This window comes from Denticeps clupeoides, chromosome 1, assembly GCF_900700375.1.
Source record: "Denticeps clupeoides chromosome 1, fDenClu1.1, whole genome shotgun sequence".
NCBI classification, from domain to species: Eukaryota; Metazoa; Chordata; class Actinopteri; order Clupeiformes; family Denticipitidae; genus Denticeps; species Denticeps clupeoides.
In genome coordinates, this window is record NC_041707.1 from 18,140,823 (window position 1) to 18,157,056 (window position 16,234).

Sequence of the window (16,234 nt, forward strand, 5' to 3'; positions counted from 1 at the left end):
TTTGTGTTGAGGCAAGTTCAGCAAGTTTAGTTTTTCGCGCAGTTCATGTAGTGCTGCGAATGAAGAAGCTGCTTTTTCTTCTAATCAGGTGACTGAGGGTAGCTTTAACATGCGCTGAGAAGCTAAATTCAATGTGTGAGTAATGCATTGAAAATTTGGCACGTCGGCAAGCTGTGCTGCAATTGCCTTGTTTGATGCATTGTCTGTGACTGTAGCAAGGTCCTCACTTTTTATGTCCCATTCCTCAACTGCCCCTTTCTGCAGCTCAGCGATGTTACTGCCAGTATGGCTCTCATGGAAAACCAGTTGCCAATCCTCATTCATTTGGGGTGATGTGATCGTAACGTAAGATTCAGTGACTTGCAAAGTCCAGAAATCGCATGGAAGCGCCACTCTTTCTGCAGAGAGCAGATTTTTTTTTTTGCAACTTGCATTACCTCCTTGTACATCCTGGACATCGCTACATCCATAAAGTGTTTCTGAGGTTGAGTCACATACCTCAACTACATATACCTAAACCGGGTGTTTTCAACCGTGCTATAGATGCACAAATCCTGATAAATACAATGCACTAGACATTCCATCAATTTTTCAGCACCAAGTGAGGTGTCCCTGTATCAATACAATATCACTACTTAAAACATCGCAATATATTGTGAAGTGATTGTCACATGTGATACACAGCAGCACAGCACACGGTGCACACAGTGAAATTTGTCCTCTGCATTTAACCCATCACCCTGAGTGAGCAGTGGGCAGCCATGACAGGCGCCCGGGGAGCAGTGTGTGGGGACGGTGCTTTGCTCAGTGACACCTCAGTGGCACCTTGGCAGATCGGGATTCGAACCGGCAACCTTCTGATTACGGGGCCGCTTCCTTAACCGCTAGGCCACCACTGCCCCTGTTTGAAACACCTACCATGTACCAATCATGCTTGCCTATTGTATTGGTACTTTCAAAGCACCTTTTTATAACCCATAGCTCAACTGTGACTGTATCCCTGTATTATACATGTATAGGCTCTTTGGCCACTTCATTAAGGTCATCTAGTTCTGGACTAGTTTCATGTCACCTCTGGTCACTTTCTGACCAGAGTCTCTGCTGATTGAGGCACATGGAGATCCTAATGGTTAGAATAGGTTTTGTACAGCATTTATTTGCAATTTCCAGGATAAATCATTCGGCCTCACTGGTTTATTTGTTGTACATTTCTGCACGAGCAGCCCATGCTTTTGTGCAACCTAAAAATAACTCTCTTTAGTCAAGTGCATCTTTGCACCTGGTCTTCTTCCTTCCGAATGAAAGCGTTGCCAGAAACTGTCTGATAAACATTTACTGATAAAGGGTCCGTTTCTTGACGTTGGAAACATCTGCTGCCTAATGATCCACATCCCCCTCTTTTCGAGCGGTGGGGCAGCTGTTTGTCCCCAGATGTAAATGTTTTTCAGCATGTTTGCAAGAGCACCGCGGGGGGATTTTCTTTCCCCCCCGAAGGTCACGGGAAGGTAGAAGGGAATCACCACCCCCTGCAATAGGACCAGCATGGGTCTGGATCCAGTGTCTGCCCAGTGCTACATTCACCGAAGCCCACCGAGTCCACGCAAATCAGAGACAATAAGTGGAGGATGGCAAAAACAAATCCCAAGTTCACCGTTCTTCACAAGAGAAGGAACGTCCACAGAAAGATCACAGATGTTCATCGAGGAAGAAGAAGCCATATATATATACATTAAACATATATATTAAAGCCCTCGTCTGAAATGAAAGTGCAGCTCTGCGACTCTGTCTCATTATGTTGTTTATCTGCTCTGAGTTTCTCCTCGCCTCACTCAGATCTCATCCTCCATTAATAATTCATGCAGCTCCTGCGCTCTGCCGGCTCCCAGCGTGGCTGTCCATATTATTCTACAGCGCCGACCCCTCACGCTCAAGTTGCCCAGGGTTCCCTAATAACTCACCTAAGATGGTATATCACACCTATAAATAATGCATCGCCCCCGCCGCCTCTGTCAGGCCAGAAACGGCCGCATTCTTCTCGGGAACGAGCCTCCATTAACATACGTTACGCCGACCCGGCAGGGCCAGGGGAGGGTTGCAGCACCGAATCGCTCCCCTTCAAGACTTTTACCCGCCCTGCCAACTGCTGCATGCTGGAGGGCACGCGGCTCGCTAGTTCATTAATCGCTGGGATTCAGGCCTCCCCCTGTAATTCTGCATGTAGACTTCAGGGGACACGCAGGGCGACAAGCACACACACGTGCAGCAGCACATGTGCCATTTACCGTGCAGCAAAAAGATAGTTTTATGGTCATATTGACATCAAACTACCAACAATACATAACTAACATTTAGGATGGATAAAACCTAATATTTAACTTATTTTACAGCCAGGGATTTGATTAAAAGTGCTGTGTGGTGTGGACAAGTAAATCACTTCTATATTTTTTTCTATGATATTAATGTGACACACACACACACATTCTCAATCTTCATATATGTGTTGAGGTTAATCTTTTTTTTCTCAGCCTACATTTGCATTAATCTCTAGACTAATGCAAAATAAAATATATTAACTTGTTTTCCCCCAAAATGGTTATTAGCTTTCCAAACGCCCACAAACTCGGAATTATCATTTTCTACCATTATATATATATCATTTTCAGGCCTACATGCAGGTCACTTGAGCTTTGAGGACGTTTTGTACTTGTGTTCTTCTTCGCTAACATTAACAAGGAAATAAATATGATAGAAGCTTTGATCCAATCCCTGACCTTGTGCTGATCCTCACAGGTTCTGAGGACATTGATATCATTGTAGTGCAATGGTTCACTTTTGGAGTGCTTTACAAAAAAAATTCTGTCCCTGTAATGAAAATGAATGAATGGCAGATGAATAAGTCATGAGGAGGTTTTTGACATTTGTGCGGACAGGAATGGCACCTCTTCATTTCAGTAAGTGTTTTATCAGTCTGAACAATTCTGTTAATGAGCTCGAATGGCTGGAATAACATTATGCAGTGTGCTGAAAGCAATAGGTTGGAGGAATCCGGAATAGTGGAGCAATAAAACATCCTCACCTGTGGATGCCATCGCGCGTGGCAAAATGAAAATTATATCTCATTACTGTGGCGAGAGAGGCCGTTAACGACAGTCTCAGAGCAGCCCTAATGAGGAAATACAAGTCATGATGGAGCCTTAAAGCCACACTGCACAGTGTTCGTAATGCGCCGGTCGCTGTCACAACACCGACTTCTCAGCACCTCCTGGGGGTTTTAATGCAGACTTGCCACACACATTCTCACACATGTAGTGAAATTTGGTTGTGTGCCACATTTGATTGCATAGTTTTGATGTTGGATGTGTGGTGAAGCATGTGCGTGTAATTTGGTGGCTTGTGTATGTATGTATGTTGTGTGTGTGTAAGCATGAGTTGTGTTGTTGCAGGGGGTTACATGAAGCTGATTTCGTAGTGACCTGGCTGTGGTGGGTAATGAATGGTGGTGGTCGGGGTTACAGCCTCTCATTAGCTCTCCTCATGACAAACTCCGCCCTCTCCCCTGCCAGGAGTGTGGAGTCTTGGGAGCCAAGCTTTCACAGCAACCCAGTATGTGGTGTCATTCAGTCTTTCTTTTTTTTTATCTACCCAGTTGTTAATGATTCTGTCTTTTCTTCTCACAGTATCTTTCCTTCTGTCCTTCCTACGCTCTCTCACTCTCTCTCTGTCTGTCTATCCCAGCCCCTACTGATTGTAATCTGATCCTGTCAGAGTGTGGGTAATTGAAAGTGGCTTGATGAATCGCTTAATTAGCTTTAATAGTTGATCTGCATAGGACCGAATAATAGGGATGTTGGAGAGGAGGGTGGGGTCTTAGCCCGACCCACTCCTTTAATTCTGTTACAGCAATGACAATGATGAACCTTCCAACACACATTTATTTTTATAGCCTTGTTGAGTGTAATTAATTTGTATCTGTATTCTAAGAGTGTAACTTGATCTAATCCAATCCCTGTGTGTGTGTGTGTGTGTGTGTGTCTGTGTGTGTTTGCGTATGGTGAGTATTTGACCATTAGATGAACAGTAAAGGAGGGAAGGACTGTGTGTTTGTATGTGTGTATGTTTCTTTAAGTCAAAATGAAAAAATGCTCTGTTCATTTCTCCTTTGTCTGTGCTGACACACTCTTTTCTTCTGGCCCCTCCTTTAATGATGGCTGTTGTGGAGGAGCTCTGGACTGACAGCCGTGCTAAAGGTTTCGTCGTGTCCCACTCTAATTCCGAGTGCCCTCAGACCCCCTGAGCAGTTTAACGCTGACCCATGAAGGATATGAAAATGTTGTTTCTCGGCTCCTATTTATTATTCATTAATAGCCCACCGTTGCCCCCTAGTCAGCAGTCTTTAATATCGTGGTGCACACAGCAGCCTGGAGTTGGAGGGGTGCCACATTCCCTCACTACAGCAGTACCCGCTTTTCCATTTACATTTTACTTCAAAGAGCTATTTTTAAGTTTGTTTGCATATAATTATTTATCTGTCATTTTGTTATATTCCATTGCTTTCTGCCTTGTAGTTCTTTACACAAAAAAAGTCCACTGACTGCTAAAATGCCCCCAACGCCACTAAAAATGGCCATAAGTAACACTTTTAATTAAGCAATCACTCTTCTGTTCCCCTGATGGATCTAAGGGATGTGTTGCCGCTGAGAGAAAGAGAGAGAGATGTCAATGGCAGCAACAGTCACGAAAGAAAAATGCAATTAAATGTGGAGGGAGGGAGGGGGGCTACCTTAACCTTTGTTAATCCATAATCTCTCTTCTTGCTTGCTTTTTGCAGTAATGGTTAACACACTAATGACTGCACACACATACATACACGAACAGTGCTGCTCGCAATAGATGCATGTATGTTCACTACAGGCATGAGGCTGTGGGGGTCCGGGTTGAACCTTGCTGGAGGTCGTACAGGACACGACCTCATATTCAACACTTCAGGGTGCCACAACCAACTCAGCTCATTCCGCTGGAGAGGCCAGACAAAGAAATAGCTTGACAGAGAGAAAGAGAGGGTGGGTGGGGGGCGTACAGTCGTAGTGAGAAAGAGAGAGAGATAAAATGTCATTTATCTGCTTGAGGAAACATCTCCAGCTTATTTTCCATGGTCATTAGGCCAGCTTATGCCAGAGGGACAGAGCTAATGACACAGAAGACATACAAAGCTGTAGAGAGGAGAGGAGGATGCAGAGGACGGGGAAGGAAAGAGAGGAGTAGGAGGGCAGAAAATGAGAAGATAAACCAGGAACAGGAGAAAAAAGGGAATTTTTCGGACTCTTATAGTAAAGACTACAAAGGCTTGTGAGGCATGATGCCAGACAGCCGCTTCCTGTGTTGTTGAATGTGCTTCAGTTCCATGCAAGAGGCACTCATAAATTCACTATTAGCATCCCACTATTACACCATCAGATAATATTTACATTAGATGCTCTATACGTTATATATGCAGATCTCATAACCATTTTTCATGCCTTGCAGAAAAAGCGAACACTGTCAGTGTGAATAATGCGCACGCATGCCGGCTTTCGGCTGGCTTTATTATAGGTTTCCTATAAAGCATGTCTCTTTTTTTTCCTGCGTCAAATCTCGCACAAAGGTTCAAGACTCTAAACTGCATTACACAAATTCTAATTAAATATTGGAGAAGTGCTTTATTAGTTTGACCGTGCCACAATAATCCAATACGAAGAATGGCAATTCACTTGCTTGTGCATGTTATTAATGTGGCTTTGAGAGAAGCGGCTTTTCTTCCCCAGCGAAAGTGAAGTTGGGCATGGTTATTGTTGTAAAGTATATGTGAAAGAAAAATTAAAAACATCTTCTGTTTTCTGTATGAAAACACATAAAACACAAACACAAATATAGTTATTTATAGTTTGGATGTATATAGCTTCTACAGTATATATGTTTAAATATTTATAATGTTATACACGGTAACACTGATAATACAAATATAGGAGCAATAATGACGCTAGTGAACAGGGACTTGGCTCAGCTTGCTGAATGACCTTCATGTGTTCCTGGTGAGGCGTCCATTCTGGCGCAGAGACTGGGCGGCTGAATAGTGAGTAATGGAACTGGCGAGCAGTGTCAACTCCAGCCGAGACTTGGGCTTTATTAGACCCCAGCCGAGGCCTGTTCAGCATTTCCCTTTCTGGCCATACTTCCTTGTGAAAGTTCACATCCCCAACACAGAGCCACGGCCAGGAAGCACAGAGTGGCTTGTGAATGAAGGTGCGGAGTGATACTGTGACTTTGTTTGTGCCACTTTCGTATTATAGTGTGGGTTTGTGGAATGATTGCATGAGTTATGTGGTAGGAGTTTAGGCAAACCGCAAGACCGACCATCTTGGTGAATAGGCTAGGTTAAGAGCAGTGAATGACGATATCCTGCTGGTGATCAGGCTGCTTATCAGAGAGCAGATGCTGGAAGGAAGCGTTCTTGGTTTGGCGTGTGGGCTGCCTGTGTGCGTTTGGTTGTGTTGGCAGACCTCCCTGCACTTCGCTCATTCATCCCATCTTCCATCCCATCCTTTTTTATCTCTGTCTTCCTGTCCTGCCCAGCATGTCTGTTAGACAGCAGGAGGTGTGTGTGTGTGTGTGTAAGCTTGCTCATTCTACTATTAAAGATCCCTTCTGTCTATGCCACCTGACTTGGTCCTGGTGGAATATGCCTTTTCATTTGTTCCCTTTGCCTACTGACCTAATTTTCCATGATGCCCTTGTGCCTCTAGGAAGTCTGACATAAAATTGTAATTCATACTTTATATTATTTATACATTATTTCTGGTATCGACAACACCAGCCATAACAATAATGTCAACAATACCAATTTCAAGTCCTTTTTACACTAGCAGATTCTTAAAATACTGAAGCCTAATAACGTGCCATAAAATAATATTTCTTAGAGTCATAAAATGTGACTCTCAGAATTCATGTCAACCAATCCAAATTCCAGGTCACAGTATTCAACATCGCCTCTGGTGTGCTGATCTGATTCTGGCAAATTCTGTTCTCGATCCTGTCTCTCTCTTGTACAGGGTGCCAGTTGCTGGGGGCGTAGCACGCAGAATGGCAGGGGCTTTACTTTCCCTTTCAAACGCCGCCAGCCACGAGTCCCCGTCTCCCGTGCCCCGCTATTTCTGACCGTGTGAAAATGTGTCACATTAGCTTTTGTGTTGGTTAAGACCCGGGACGGAGAGCCTCTCCAGGCTTCGCCACAGCTCTCATCCTGGCTGTGCTTTGTGCAGCCATAGGGGTCAGAGACCAGAGGGTATATTGTTTCCTCCTGAACCCTGGAGGCAGAGGGGTTTAGATCCCCCTCTTTACACCAGCTGATGGTAGTTTTCACACTTTAACTGAAGAAGTTGAATTTTCCATTTTTGCTGTGAGTATTTACAGGACTGCACTACTACCACAGGCAGTCAGAGATTAGTGCTCAAGAGTGAAGGGGGTCCAGGGCAACATTTAGAGAAAATTTGTTCTGCTGCCAGGCTATCAGGCAAATTTCACGCTAGGGCACTTTCGGGATGATTCTAAATAAAGGGGTATCGAAACAAGTTTGAATTCCATATAGTGATCCTAGCTAAGGGTGTGGTGCGTACCCTGTAGCCTGGTGCCTCTACTACATCTACAGTGTCTATATTGAGCTACTGTTTCTGCCACTTAAAGTGTTGTTTTGTCTATAATGGTTAATGAATGTGTATACTGACACATGGGGTGTATGGTTTGTCAGGTTCAGAATTAAAGGTTTATTTGGGGACAGGAATTTTTGTGTTGGTTAAAACCTGGGATAGAGGTTTGTGGAAGCTATCGGTCAGTTACCCTTAAATCCATCCGAAAGGCCTGTCAGGCCATTCAGCACCTTTACAGATATTTTATAAAATTCATAACATAAAGCTTAATTATTCAGTATAGAGTCAGTGTAACCAATACTGTAACTCTAGGATGGCTTGTTGTTTCAAAGAATGGCACCAAGAATAATCGGGATAAGAAGCATGTCCTTGAAAGATCACCAGTAAGGACTGCTGTAATCTTCTCTGTCCTTCGTAAATCATCCAGAAAGTGCATCATCACTTCCTGAAATCCAGTGCCAGACCAATCTTGGATGAGGCAGCCTGATTCTGGAAGGGAAGGGGTTAAGTGGTGTCAGGATTTTGGAGCGGGGATACAGAGTTAGGCAAGGAAGGATATCAGGCAGGCGTAGTATCACCCTGGCACACTCGCTCGAGCGCCATTGTGTGCAAAATCCTCTTAGCAAGGGCCTGCTCTGGCCATGCCAGGCTCCGAGAAGGCTGCATGCTGATTGGCTGGCCTGCAACCTCACCCACAAGCGTCGCTCAATATCGGTGCTCACTGTTACCACAGAGGCATGCTGGGTAATGCGAAGTGACAGCGACGCAGTGCGGGGTCCTATCAGCTAAAAACTACCAGGAAGCCATTGGGCAGTTTTGATGGGAAAACCTGTTGTGGCATTGTGCCTCTGCAGGGTGGAGCTTCAGGGCCTTGTTTTGTTTTTACCTTCTCTTCTTCCTGCGGCTTCGCTTGGGAGCTCAATTTGGCGAGACGCTCGCCCCCCGACGGAAACGTTGGGAATGCCTGGAAGTGTTGCACACACACAGATAACATGGGTACCCCCAGTTCTGAACACTTCCTTGACTTCCTTCAGTTTGCATTCATGTCCCTGCGGTAATATTTACACCTGATCAACGTAAATGCTCCCACGTGACTAACAGTCAAAATAAATATTGTTGCTTTAACAGGATCTCTGCAATTAACCTAGAAGCAGAACTGAGAATACATTGTCTAGACAAAGCCTAGGTGTGGCTGAATGGTTCCGTCGTATTCATTACAGCACTTTTACACACATGTATTTCTGTTTATTAAACAGGAAGCAGAATTGCCTTTTCATGGTTATTGCAACGTTTGTCCGGCACCAACTTCGTTTCAAGATGTCTCGATTCGGACCGACCTTTTGCTGGGAGCAAATCAATTTGGATAAAAGGTCTCTGCTGAATGAATCCAATAATGAGTGCAGTTACATTTACATTTACATTTACAGCATTTATCAGACGCCCTTATCCAGAGCGACTTACAATCAGTATTACAGGGACAGTCTCCCTGGAGCAATTTTTAGGGTTAAGTGTCTTGCTCAGGGACACAATGGTAGTAAGTGGGATTCGAACCCGGGTCTTCTGGTTCATAGGCGAGTGTGTTACCCACTAGGCTACTACCACCCAGTTTTAGCAGGGTGTGAATTTGAACACCTGCACATAAACAGAAGCAAAGCTCAGGCAAACGGGTTCCCTTTAGTTGAACCCCGGGGCCTCTGACAGTATTACTACGGCCATTTCCTGCTTTCGCCGTTCCACCAGGTTTAGAGACTGCTGCATTCTTGGCTTTACTCTTTCAGTGTTTTAAGGCTTGACGTGCTGCCTCTAATGGCCCAACATGGTTCTTCTCCGTCTGGAGAGAAAGACACGGCACACTGTCCCCAGTCACATGGGCATTCTGTGAAAGAAAGTGACACAATGAAATAGAACGATCAGCACTTATTTGTGGATGTCTTTCAGGACTTTTCTATTGAAATCTTCCCATAAAGCTCAGTGGAGAGGTCAGAAGACAGTAGAGGACGTTCCAGCAGCCATGATTGTGGGTTGTGGGAAGTGCTCTGGAGGAATCTCTGTGAATGTTGCCTTTATGTGTTTTTCAGGCCTGTATTAGTACAGTCTTGAGCATCTGCGGGGATGGAATTTCTGCTGAAGCCACCGTGTTTTCAGATCTTTTGTGGCAACACATTCTTTCACTGTGAAAGCAGGTTATCTAAGGTAAACAAAAGGGGACTTTCAGAGTGTGTGTGTGTGTGTGTGTGTGTGTGTGTGTGTGCATTGTGTATTTAACACAGTCCAGTGGTCCCTAAGATATTTCCTCATGCCAGCACAGTTCTTAGCCAGAGTCTCTTTTTGTTCTTAGAGACATAGAGAGACACAGAAAAGGTTTGTGTGTATGTGTGTGTGTGAACATGCCCTTGTTCTTTTATTTTAGTGTTAAAGTAAAGTCCAGTTAATTTTGTTTCCTATGTTCTTGGCCTTTATAAAGATGTAGGAGAACAAATGTATGTGTGTTTCCAGAGTGGCTCAGACCTAGATCAGTGTGTGTGAACCAGAGGCTTGGTGATGCACACAAACGACATATTCATGTTCTTAGGTGAGATTAACGTGAATAATGTGTACCAGGCTGTAAACAGCAGCTCTCTCGGCCTGAGTGGCAGGACTTTTGTCAGCATTCGGTATTAATGTGCTGACTCACTGATTAGCGACTCGATTTCTGTCGAGCATTAGGAATGAAAGATGGATTTGTTCCCCTTAATTTAGGGGTTCTTGTGACTGATAGATTTGTGCTTTCTTTATAAGTAAGCATTCGCTTACTTCACATAGGCAGATTTGCCCATCAGAATGATTGAATTCAAGGTCTAATAATCTCTCTGCATGTTTGGATTGGTAGTGGTAGTCTTGTCCCAGTAGCTCTTGTCTACAGCAGAGATCACATTTGTGATGTGGGAAATGTGTGTTGGTTTATGTTGAATAAGGGTCTTTCATGTGTTAAAACTCTGATTAGTTCCTCCAACATAAAGAAAACTATCAGACAGTCTTGTTTCCTTTGTATCTGCAAGTCCAGATGGCATACCTGATGTGACATGTATACACTCTCCATGTTCCATGGAAACATCTGGGACGTCATTGCACCATATAAGTTTAGATTTAGATTTTGTATTCAGCTTTGTTTGGATTTAAATATCTAGTGCAAATAATGAGCTACGACTTGTTTAAAAAATAGTCTATGCAGTCAAACCTAGTTATTAATCATATTTTGTAATATACGAAATATAACCGAGTGCTTTGGAAATGTTCTTTTAGATGAAGGAGTGGTCCTACTCACAGCCAGCACCAAGGTTTTTATATTATTCTGGTTTCTGTTGAATGCCTTTATTTTTTCTTTAGATCCAAAGCTTTTCATAAAGCATTCAGGGCTGTGTCCTTGTCCTGGGCTTGCCTAACAATGGCACTACTTCAGTTTATTTTATGGATGGTCTAGAGACATGTTAGACAAATTTCACATAGATTAGCATAAAACCTCAAGTTTGTATGTGTTGAGCAGTGCAAGTTACAATAATTACCCTCTGTGTATGTACATGTGTGTGTCTGTGCAAGTATGTTTGTGTAGTATGTTGTACCACTAATCTGTGACATCCACAGCATCCACAGTGCTGCATGTATCTGAATGTGTGTGTGTGTGTGTACCAGAGGCCTCTCTGTTCACCCCTAGTGTCATATTTTCCCCAGGCATCTGTCCACAGACAGGCCCTGCTGTGGTGCCTTCTTGTGCCCCACCTGCCACCTTCTGCCCCTAAGTGGGCATATGGTGCCCCCTTTGGCCCCTGACGGTGCCATGTGGCCACACGGGTGCCCCAGCAGACGCCCCGCTCCTGGGTATGGCTGTCCGCCGAATGGGCAGCCGCCTTAGTGATGCAGAACTATAAACAGTCCCACAGTCCCACGCCTCACGCATTCATTTAGTCCTTTCATCTCTTTCTGCTCAGAAATGCATAGTGCGAGTGTGTGTGTGTGTGTGCGTGTGAGGGTGTAATATGTCTGCTGACTCCTTGAGTGTGTATAATGTGTGTGGTTTTGGTTGAGTGAGCTTTGTAAACACACGCGCTGCCAGTTTGTCCCAGTGCTTCCCAACAAGACCCCGCCGCAGGGAGGCTGCAGCGACCCCACCCAGAAAACCCTCATACCCACTGTGCCCGCCCGCATTCAGCCCGTCTGCATCACTCGCGCTGTCTCCACGGCCAGTGGCTGCTTTGATAGCCTGATTGTAATGATTATTTCACCGCAATTGCAGCATAGTGGGAAGCGGGTGTCTGTGTGTGGGTCTCCGGGCCCCGAAGAGGATAAACTGCATTTCGCTGCAAATCAGACAAAGCTGCGGTTGAATTTCTATCCATCATAATAATTCACAGTCGGCTTTTAACTTTTTTCTTTTTTAGCTTTGCTTTGTTCTTTCTGTTTTTGCTTCTTGATGTGATTGTTTCTTCATGTTTTGTCTTTTTTGTGACAGATTTGAGTTGTGATTGTGCTGTCAAACCCCTTAAGATTTTCAAACGGTCCGTCTAATGCATTTGCTGACATTTAGCCGCTTTCTGCAGTTGGCCGTGTCAGATTAACATTAATGAACGCATTCATGTGTCGTGCTTTAGATTTAGCTGCTTTGTACGTGGCAAGGCAAGAAACGTAAGATTTTAAACAAGCATCTGTTGTGTTTTTGAATGCAACTCTTTGGAGTCGATGAACACTTAAGTTTCGAAAGATGCATTTTTAATGCTCAGCCTGCAGCCATGTTTGTGGTCTTTTCGTGCCTTGTTGAGGCATAAATAAGCTTTTCGTGTCCGTTTCCCTGTCTGCTCGTTGCAGGCATTATCCACCAGATGAAGGGCGAGTACGAGGCGGCGCTGAAGCTCCACAAGACGCACCTCTCCATCGTACAGGAGCTCAAAGACTACGCTGCCCAGGGCCGCGCCTATGGCAACATGGGGAATGCCTATAATGCCCTGGGCCTGTTTGACCAGGCTGTGCGCTACCACCGCCAGGAGCTCCAGATCTCCATGGAGGTGAACGACCGCTCTTCTCAGGCCTCCACCCACGGGAACCTGGCGGTGGCCTACCAGGCGCTTGGAGCACACGACCGGGCGCTCCAGCACTACCAGAATCACCTGAACATCGCCCGTGAGCTGCGTGACGTCCAGAGTGAAGCCCGGGCGCTGGGGAACCTGGGGAACTTCCACTGCTCCCGTGGGGAGTTCGCCCAGGCTGTGCCCTACTATGAACAGTACCTCCGCCTTGCCCCCGACCTGCAGGACATGGAGAATGAGGGCAAGGTCTGCCACAACCTGGGCTATGCCCATTACTGCCTGGGCAACTACCGTGATGCCGTCAAGTACTACGAGCAAGACCTGGCTTTGGCCAAGGACCTTCACGACAAAATGAGCCAAGCCAAGGCCTACTGCAACCTGGGCCTGGCCTTCAAGGCCCTGGGGGACCTAGCCCAGGCTGAAGAATGCCAGAAGTACCTGCTGTCCCTGGCACAGTCCCTGGATAATGCACAGGCCCGTTTCCGCGCGCTTGGTAACCTGGGCGACATTGCTGCCTGTCGGAAAGACGTGGCCGCGGCCGTGCAGTTCTACGAGCAGCAACTGACTCTGGCCATTCAGGTGAGGGTGGAGTGAAGTGCTCTGTTCTCAGGGCATCCTACTCACCACTGAAAGAAAACTGTTGTGCATTTTAGTAGACTAAATGCATTAAAGGGTCCAAAATATATTTTTGTTGCTTGCTCTGTCAATAAAAATATACATTTTATATATTGGTACAATTGGTTAAATTATATATCTCACCCCTTTTCAAATGTGGCTTTATTACAACAACTCAATTGGTGGTGTATACTTAATTTATGAATATTATGAACTAGAGTGGTTTAGTCTAGGTAACAACCAAATGAAATATTCATCAGACTTTTTTTCCCAATTGTAGAAGCATAAATAAGAGCAAATAACTTTTAATCATACCAGCCAAAGCAGTAATGTTACTGACAACAAGTGACCTTTTCTCCATGATTAGGTGATTAGGAGGATGTTTAAAAGTGAGATGTCTGTCCTATTCTCAGGTGAAAGAACGTCGTATGGAGGCATGTGCATATGCTGCTCTGGGCGCTGCATACCGGCTGGTTCAAAAGTACACCGAAGCCCAGGGTTACCATGGCAATGAGCTGGAGGTGTGGCAGGCACTTGGTGATGTGGCAGGCGAATGCAAAGCCCATGGTCACCTGGCGGCCGTATCCATGGCATTGGGCCAGTATGCTGTCGCGTTCCAGCGGTATGAGCAACAGCTTCAACTCAGCCGTCAACTTGGTGACCCGGCCGTGGAAGCGCAGGTCTACGGCAACATGGGCATCACCAAAATGAATGTGGGAGCCATGGAGGATGCCATAGGCTACTTGGAACAGCAGCTGGCCACCTTGCAACAACTAAACGGAAACGAGGCCACCCTGGACCGTGGGCATGCCTTCGGGAATCTTGCTGACTGCTACGAGGTGCTGGGAGACTACGAGGAGGCAGTGAAGTACTATGAACGCTACCTGGCTGTGGCCCAGAGCCTGAACAGGACACAGGACCAGGAAAAGGCCTATCGGGGCTTGGGCAATGGGCACAGGTGAGTCACATGACTGTGGTGAGCAAGTTAGAGACTGTATTTAATAAGAAGAAAGAATTTAAATTAATTTGAGTGTTTAATAATAATAATGTTCTGTTAGCATTTTATTCATTGTTTCATTTTCAGGTTCACAATTTCACAACAGAAGAAGTATTATATTAAAAAAAAGAAGATGAAATCCTGTGAATAAGCACATAATTCAAGATGGGGGACAGAATAATGGTCATGTGGTGTCTGAATTTAATATTGAACCTTACTGCATTCATCTTTCAGTATAAAATGTCCCTTGTTGATTGTAAAAAATAAAATTAATTGAAATTAAATCAAATTAGTTTAATTGTACTAGAATAGATAGTATGTTGAGTTATTTGCTCATGCCAGAAATGGCTGTTGAAATATCTGCTTTTGCAACTTCAACTTTATTTATTTGTAATAAGTTTATCTGTTATTCAGATACCACAACCCATTAATAGCACAAAATACATGTAGCTTGACATTTTATATTTTTCAGTTTTTAATACTGATTGGCAAATAATGCTAAATAATCAATTGTCTTCTACCATACATAATGCGTAGTGCTGGCCCCCGTAAGAGTGTCAGGTTAACCTAATTGGCAACTCCCAGGGCTTCATGATTAATCATTAAAAATACACCGGTCTCGCTTAGCACCTCACTTCCAACGGTATCAAGGACTGGGGCATTTCTGCTTCATTTACAGTCTTATCTTTTATTAATAGCAAACAACATTGATCTTTATTCTAAAGCCCAAAAATTCTTAACTGGCCTACACTTCTAACCTCTACTCAAAATAAAAAATGTAGTAGCTTTAGCGTTATAGCGTTTTACAATTCAAATTTCAATCTTTTATTACTTGGAATCACAAGCGCTACTGAATTTGTGGCATTAAAAACCACATCAGGAATATCAAGTTCTGAGTTCAGTGTGCTGCGCCCGCCTAATTATGCAAGTAGATCTGCCCTTTACCTCTCTGTGAATTCTGTGTTTATTAATATCAAATGTATTCTTACTTTTCTGTTTTAATGACATTTTCACAATCTCCTAACGAAAACCTTCATTTGTCTGATGCTCCCGTACATGAGGCATATGAGCTTAGGCTGGGGAAATATCAGTAAATCTGCAGCTCTCTGACACATAATTGCTTTCCTGGGCGGTTACTTGTTATCAGGGCACTTATTGTAATTCATTGTAATAATTCTTGCTTTGCCCAGTGTTCCTTTTCTGCTTTAACCAATCCATTTTTGCCTCTGTCTGCATCTCAAAACCGCTGTTGTTGCAAGACACCTTCCAAAAATCCGGCTTGAGCGTTTGTGTGTATGTGTGAGTGTGGTTGTGTATCACTGGTCTGCATGCTAAGAGGCTTTGGCAGGCACCAAAACCGAAACATTCTCAACCACCTTTTATACTCCCCATCTCCCATCCTCACTGCCCAGGGGGGCAGACAGGCAGACAACCTCTACTGTGGCCACAGGCAGATGAGATCACTCCGGGAGTTTTCTGTCGGATTCTCTGAAGTTTTTACCCGAAGATGGAGCAGAGGATGGATCTCTTATTAGTTATGCATGAGACAAGCAACAGAAGGTTTCAAAACATCTCACACTCCCCCGCCGCTCTGTCTCCTCTCGCTCTAACACACCTCTGGAACACACCTTCTTCTCGATAACGGAAACCTTGTACGGTTCCACCCCCGACAGTGCTTATTAGCACAAGCTCTGTCTTCAAGTCTAATTGAGCAGTTGATTACTCTTTGAAAGCAACACCCCCTTCTTCCGTTTCGCTTCATTCCTCTGTGTTGGTTCCGGTCGCCTAGATCCTATTCCAGTGAAGTTTTATTTTCACACAGAAGGGGAACACAACCAGATTGGCTTTGATCATGATTTATTTGGTCATTAAACCCTGTTCAGTTC

General features: G+C 44.5%; 1 protein-coding gene across 3 annotated transcripts in view; it reads left to right on the forward strand.

Annotated features, from left to right (window-relative positions):
- Window positions 1-16,234, forward strand: part of LOC114789864 (tetratricopeptide repeat protein 28-like) — a 122,206-nt gene that overhangs the window by 79,109 nt on the left and 26,863 nt on the right. For all 3 annotated transcript variants that reach the window (XM_028979292.1, XM_028979298.1, XM_028979306.1), the window contains 2 exons: window positions 12,519-13,315; window positions 13,765-14,309. In XM_028979292.1, the coding sequence (XP_028835125.1) occupies window positions 12,519-13,315; window positions 13,765-14,309 (1,342 nt within the window). The remainder of the gene's footprint in view (window positions 1-12,518; window positions 13,316-13,764; window positions 14,310-16,234) is intronic.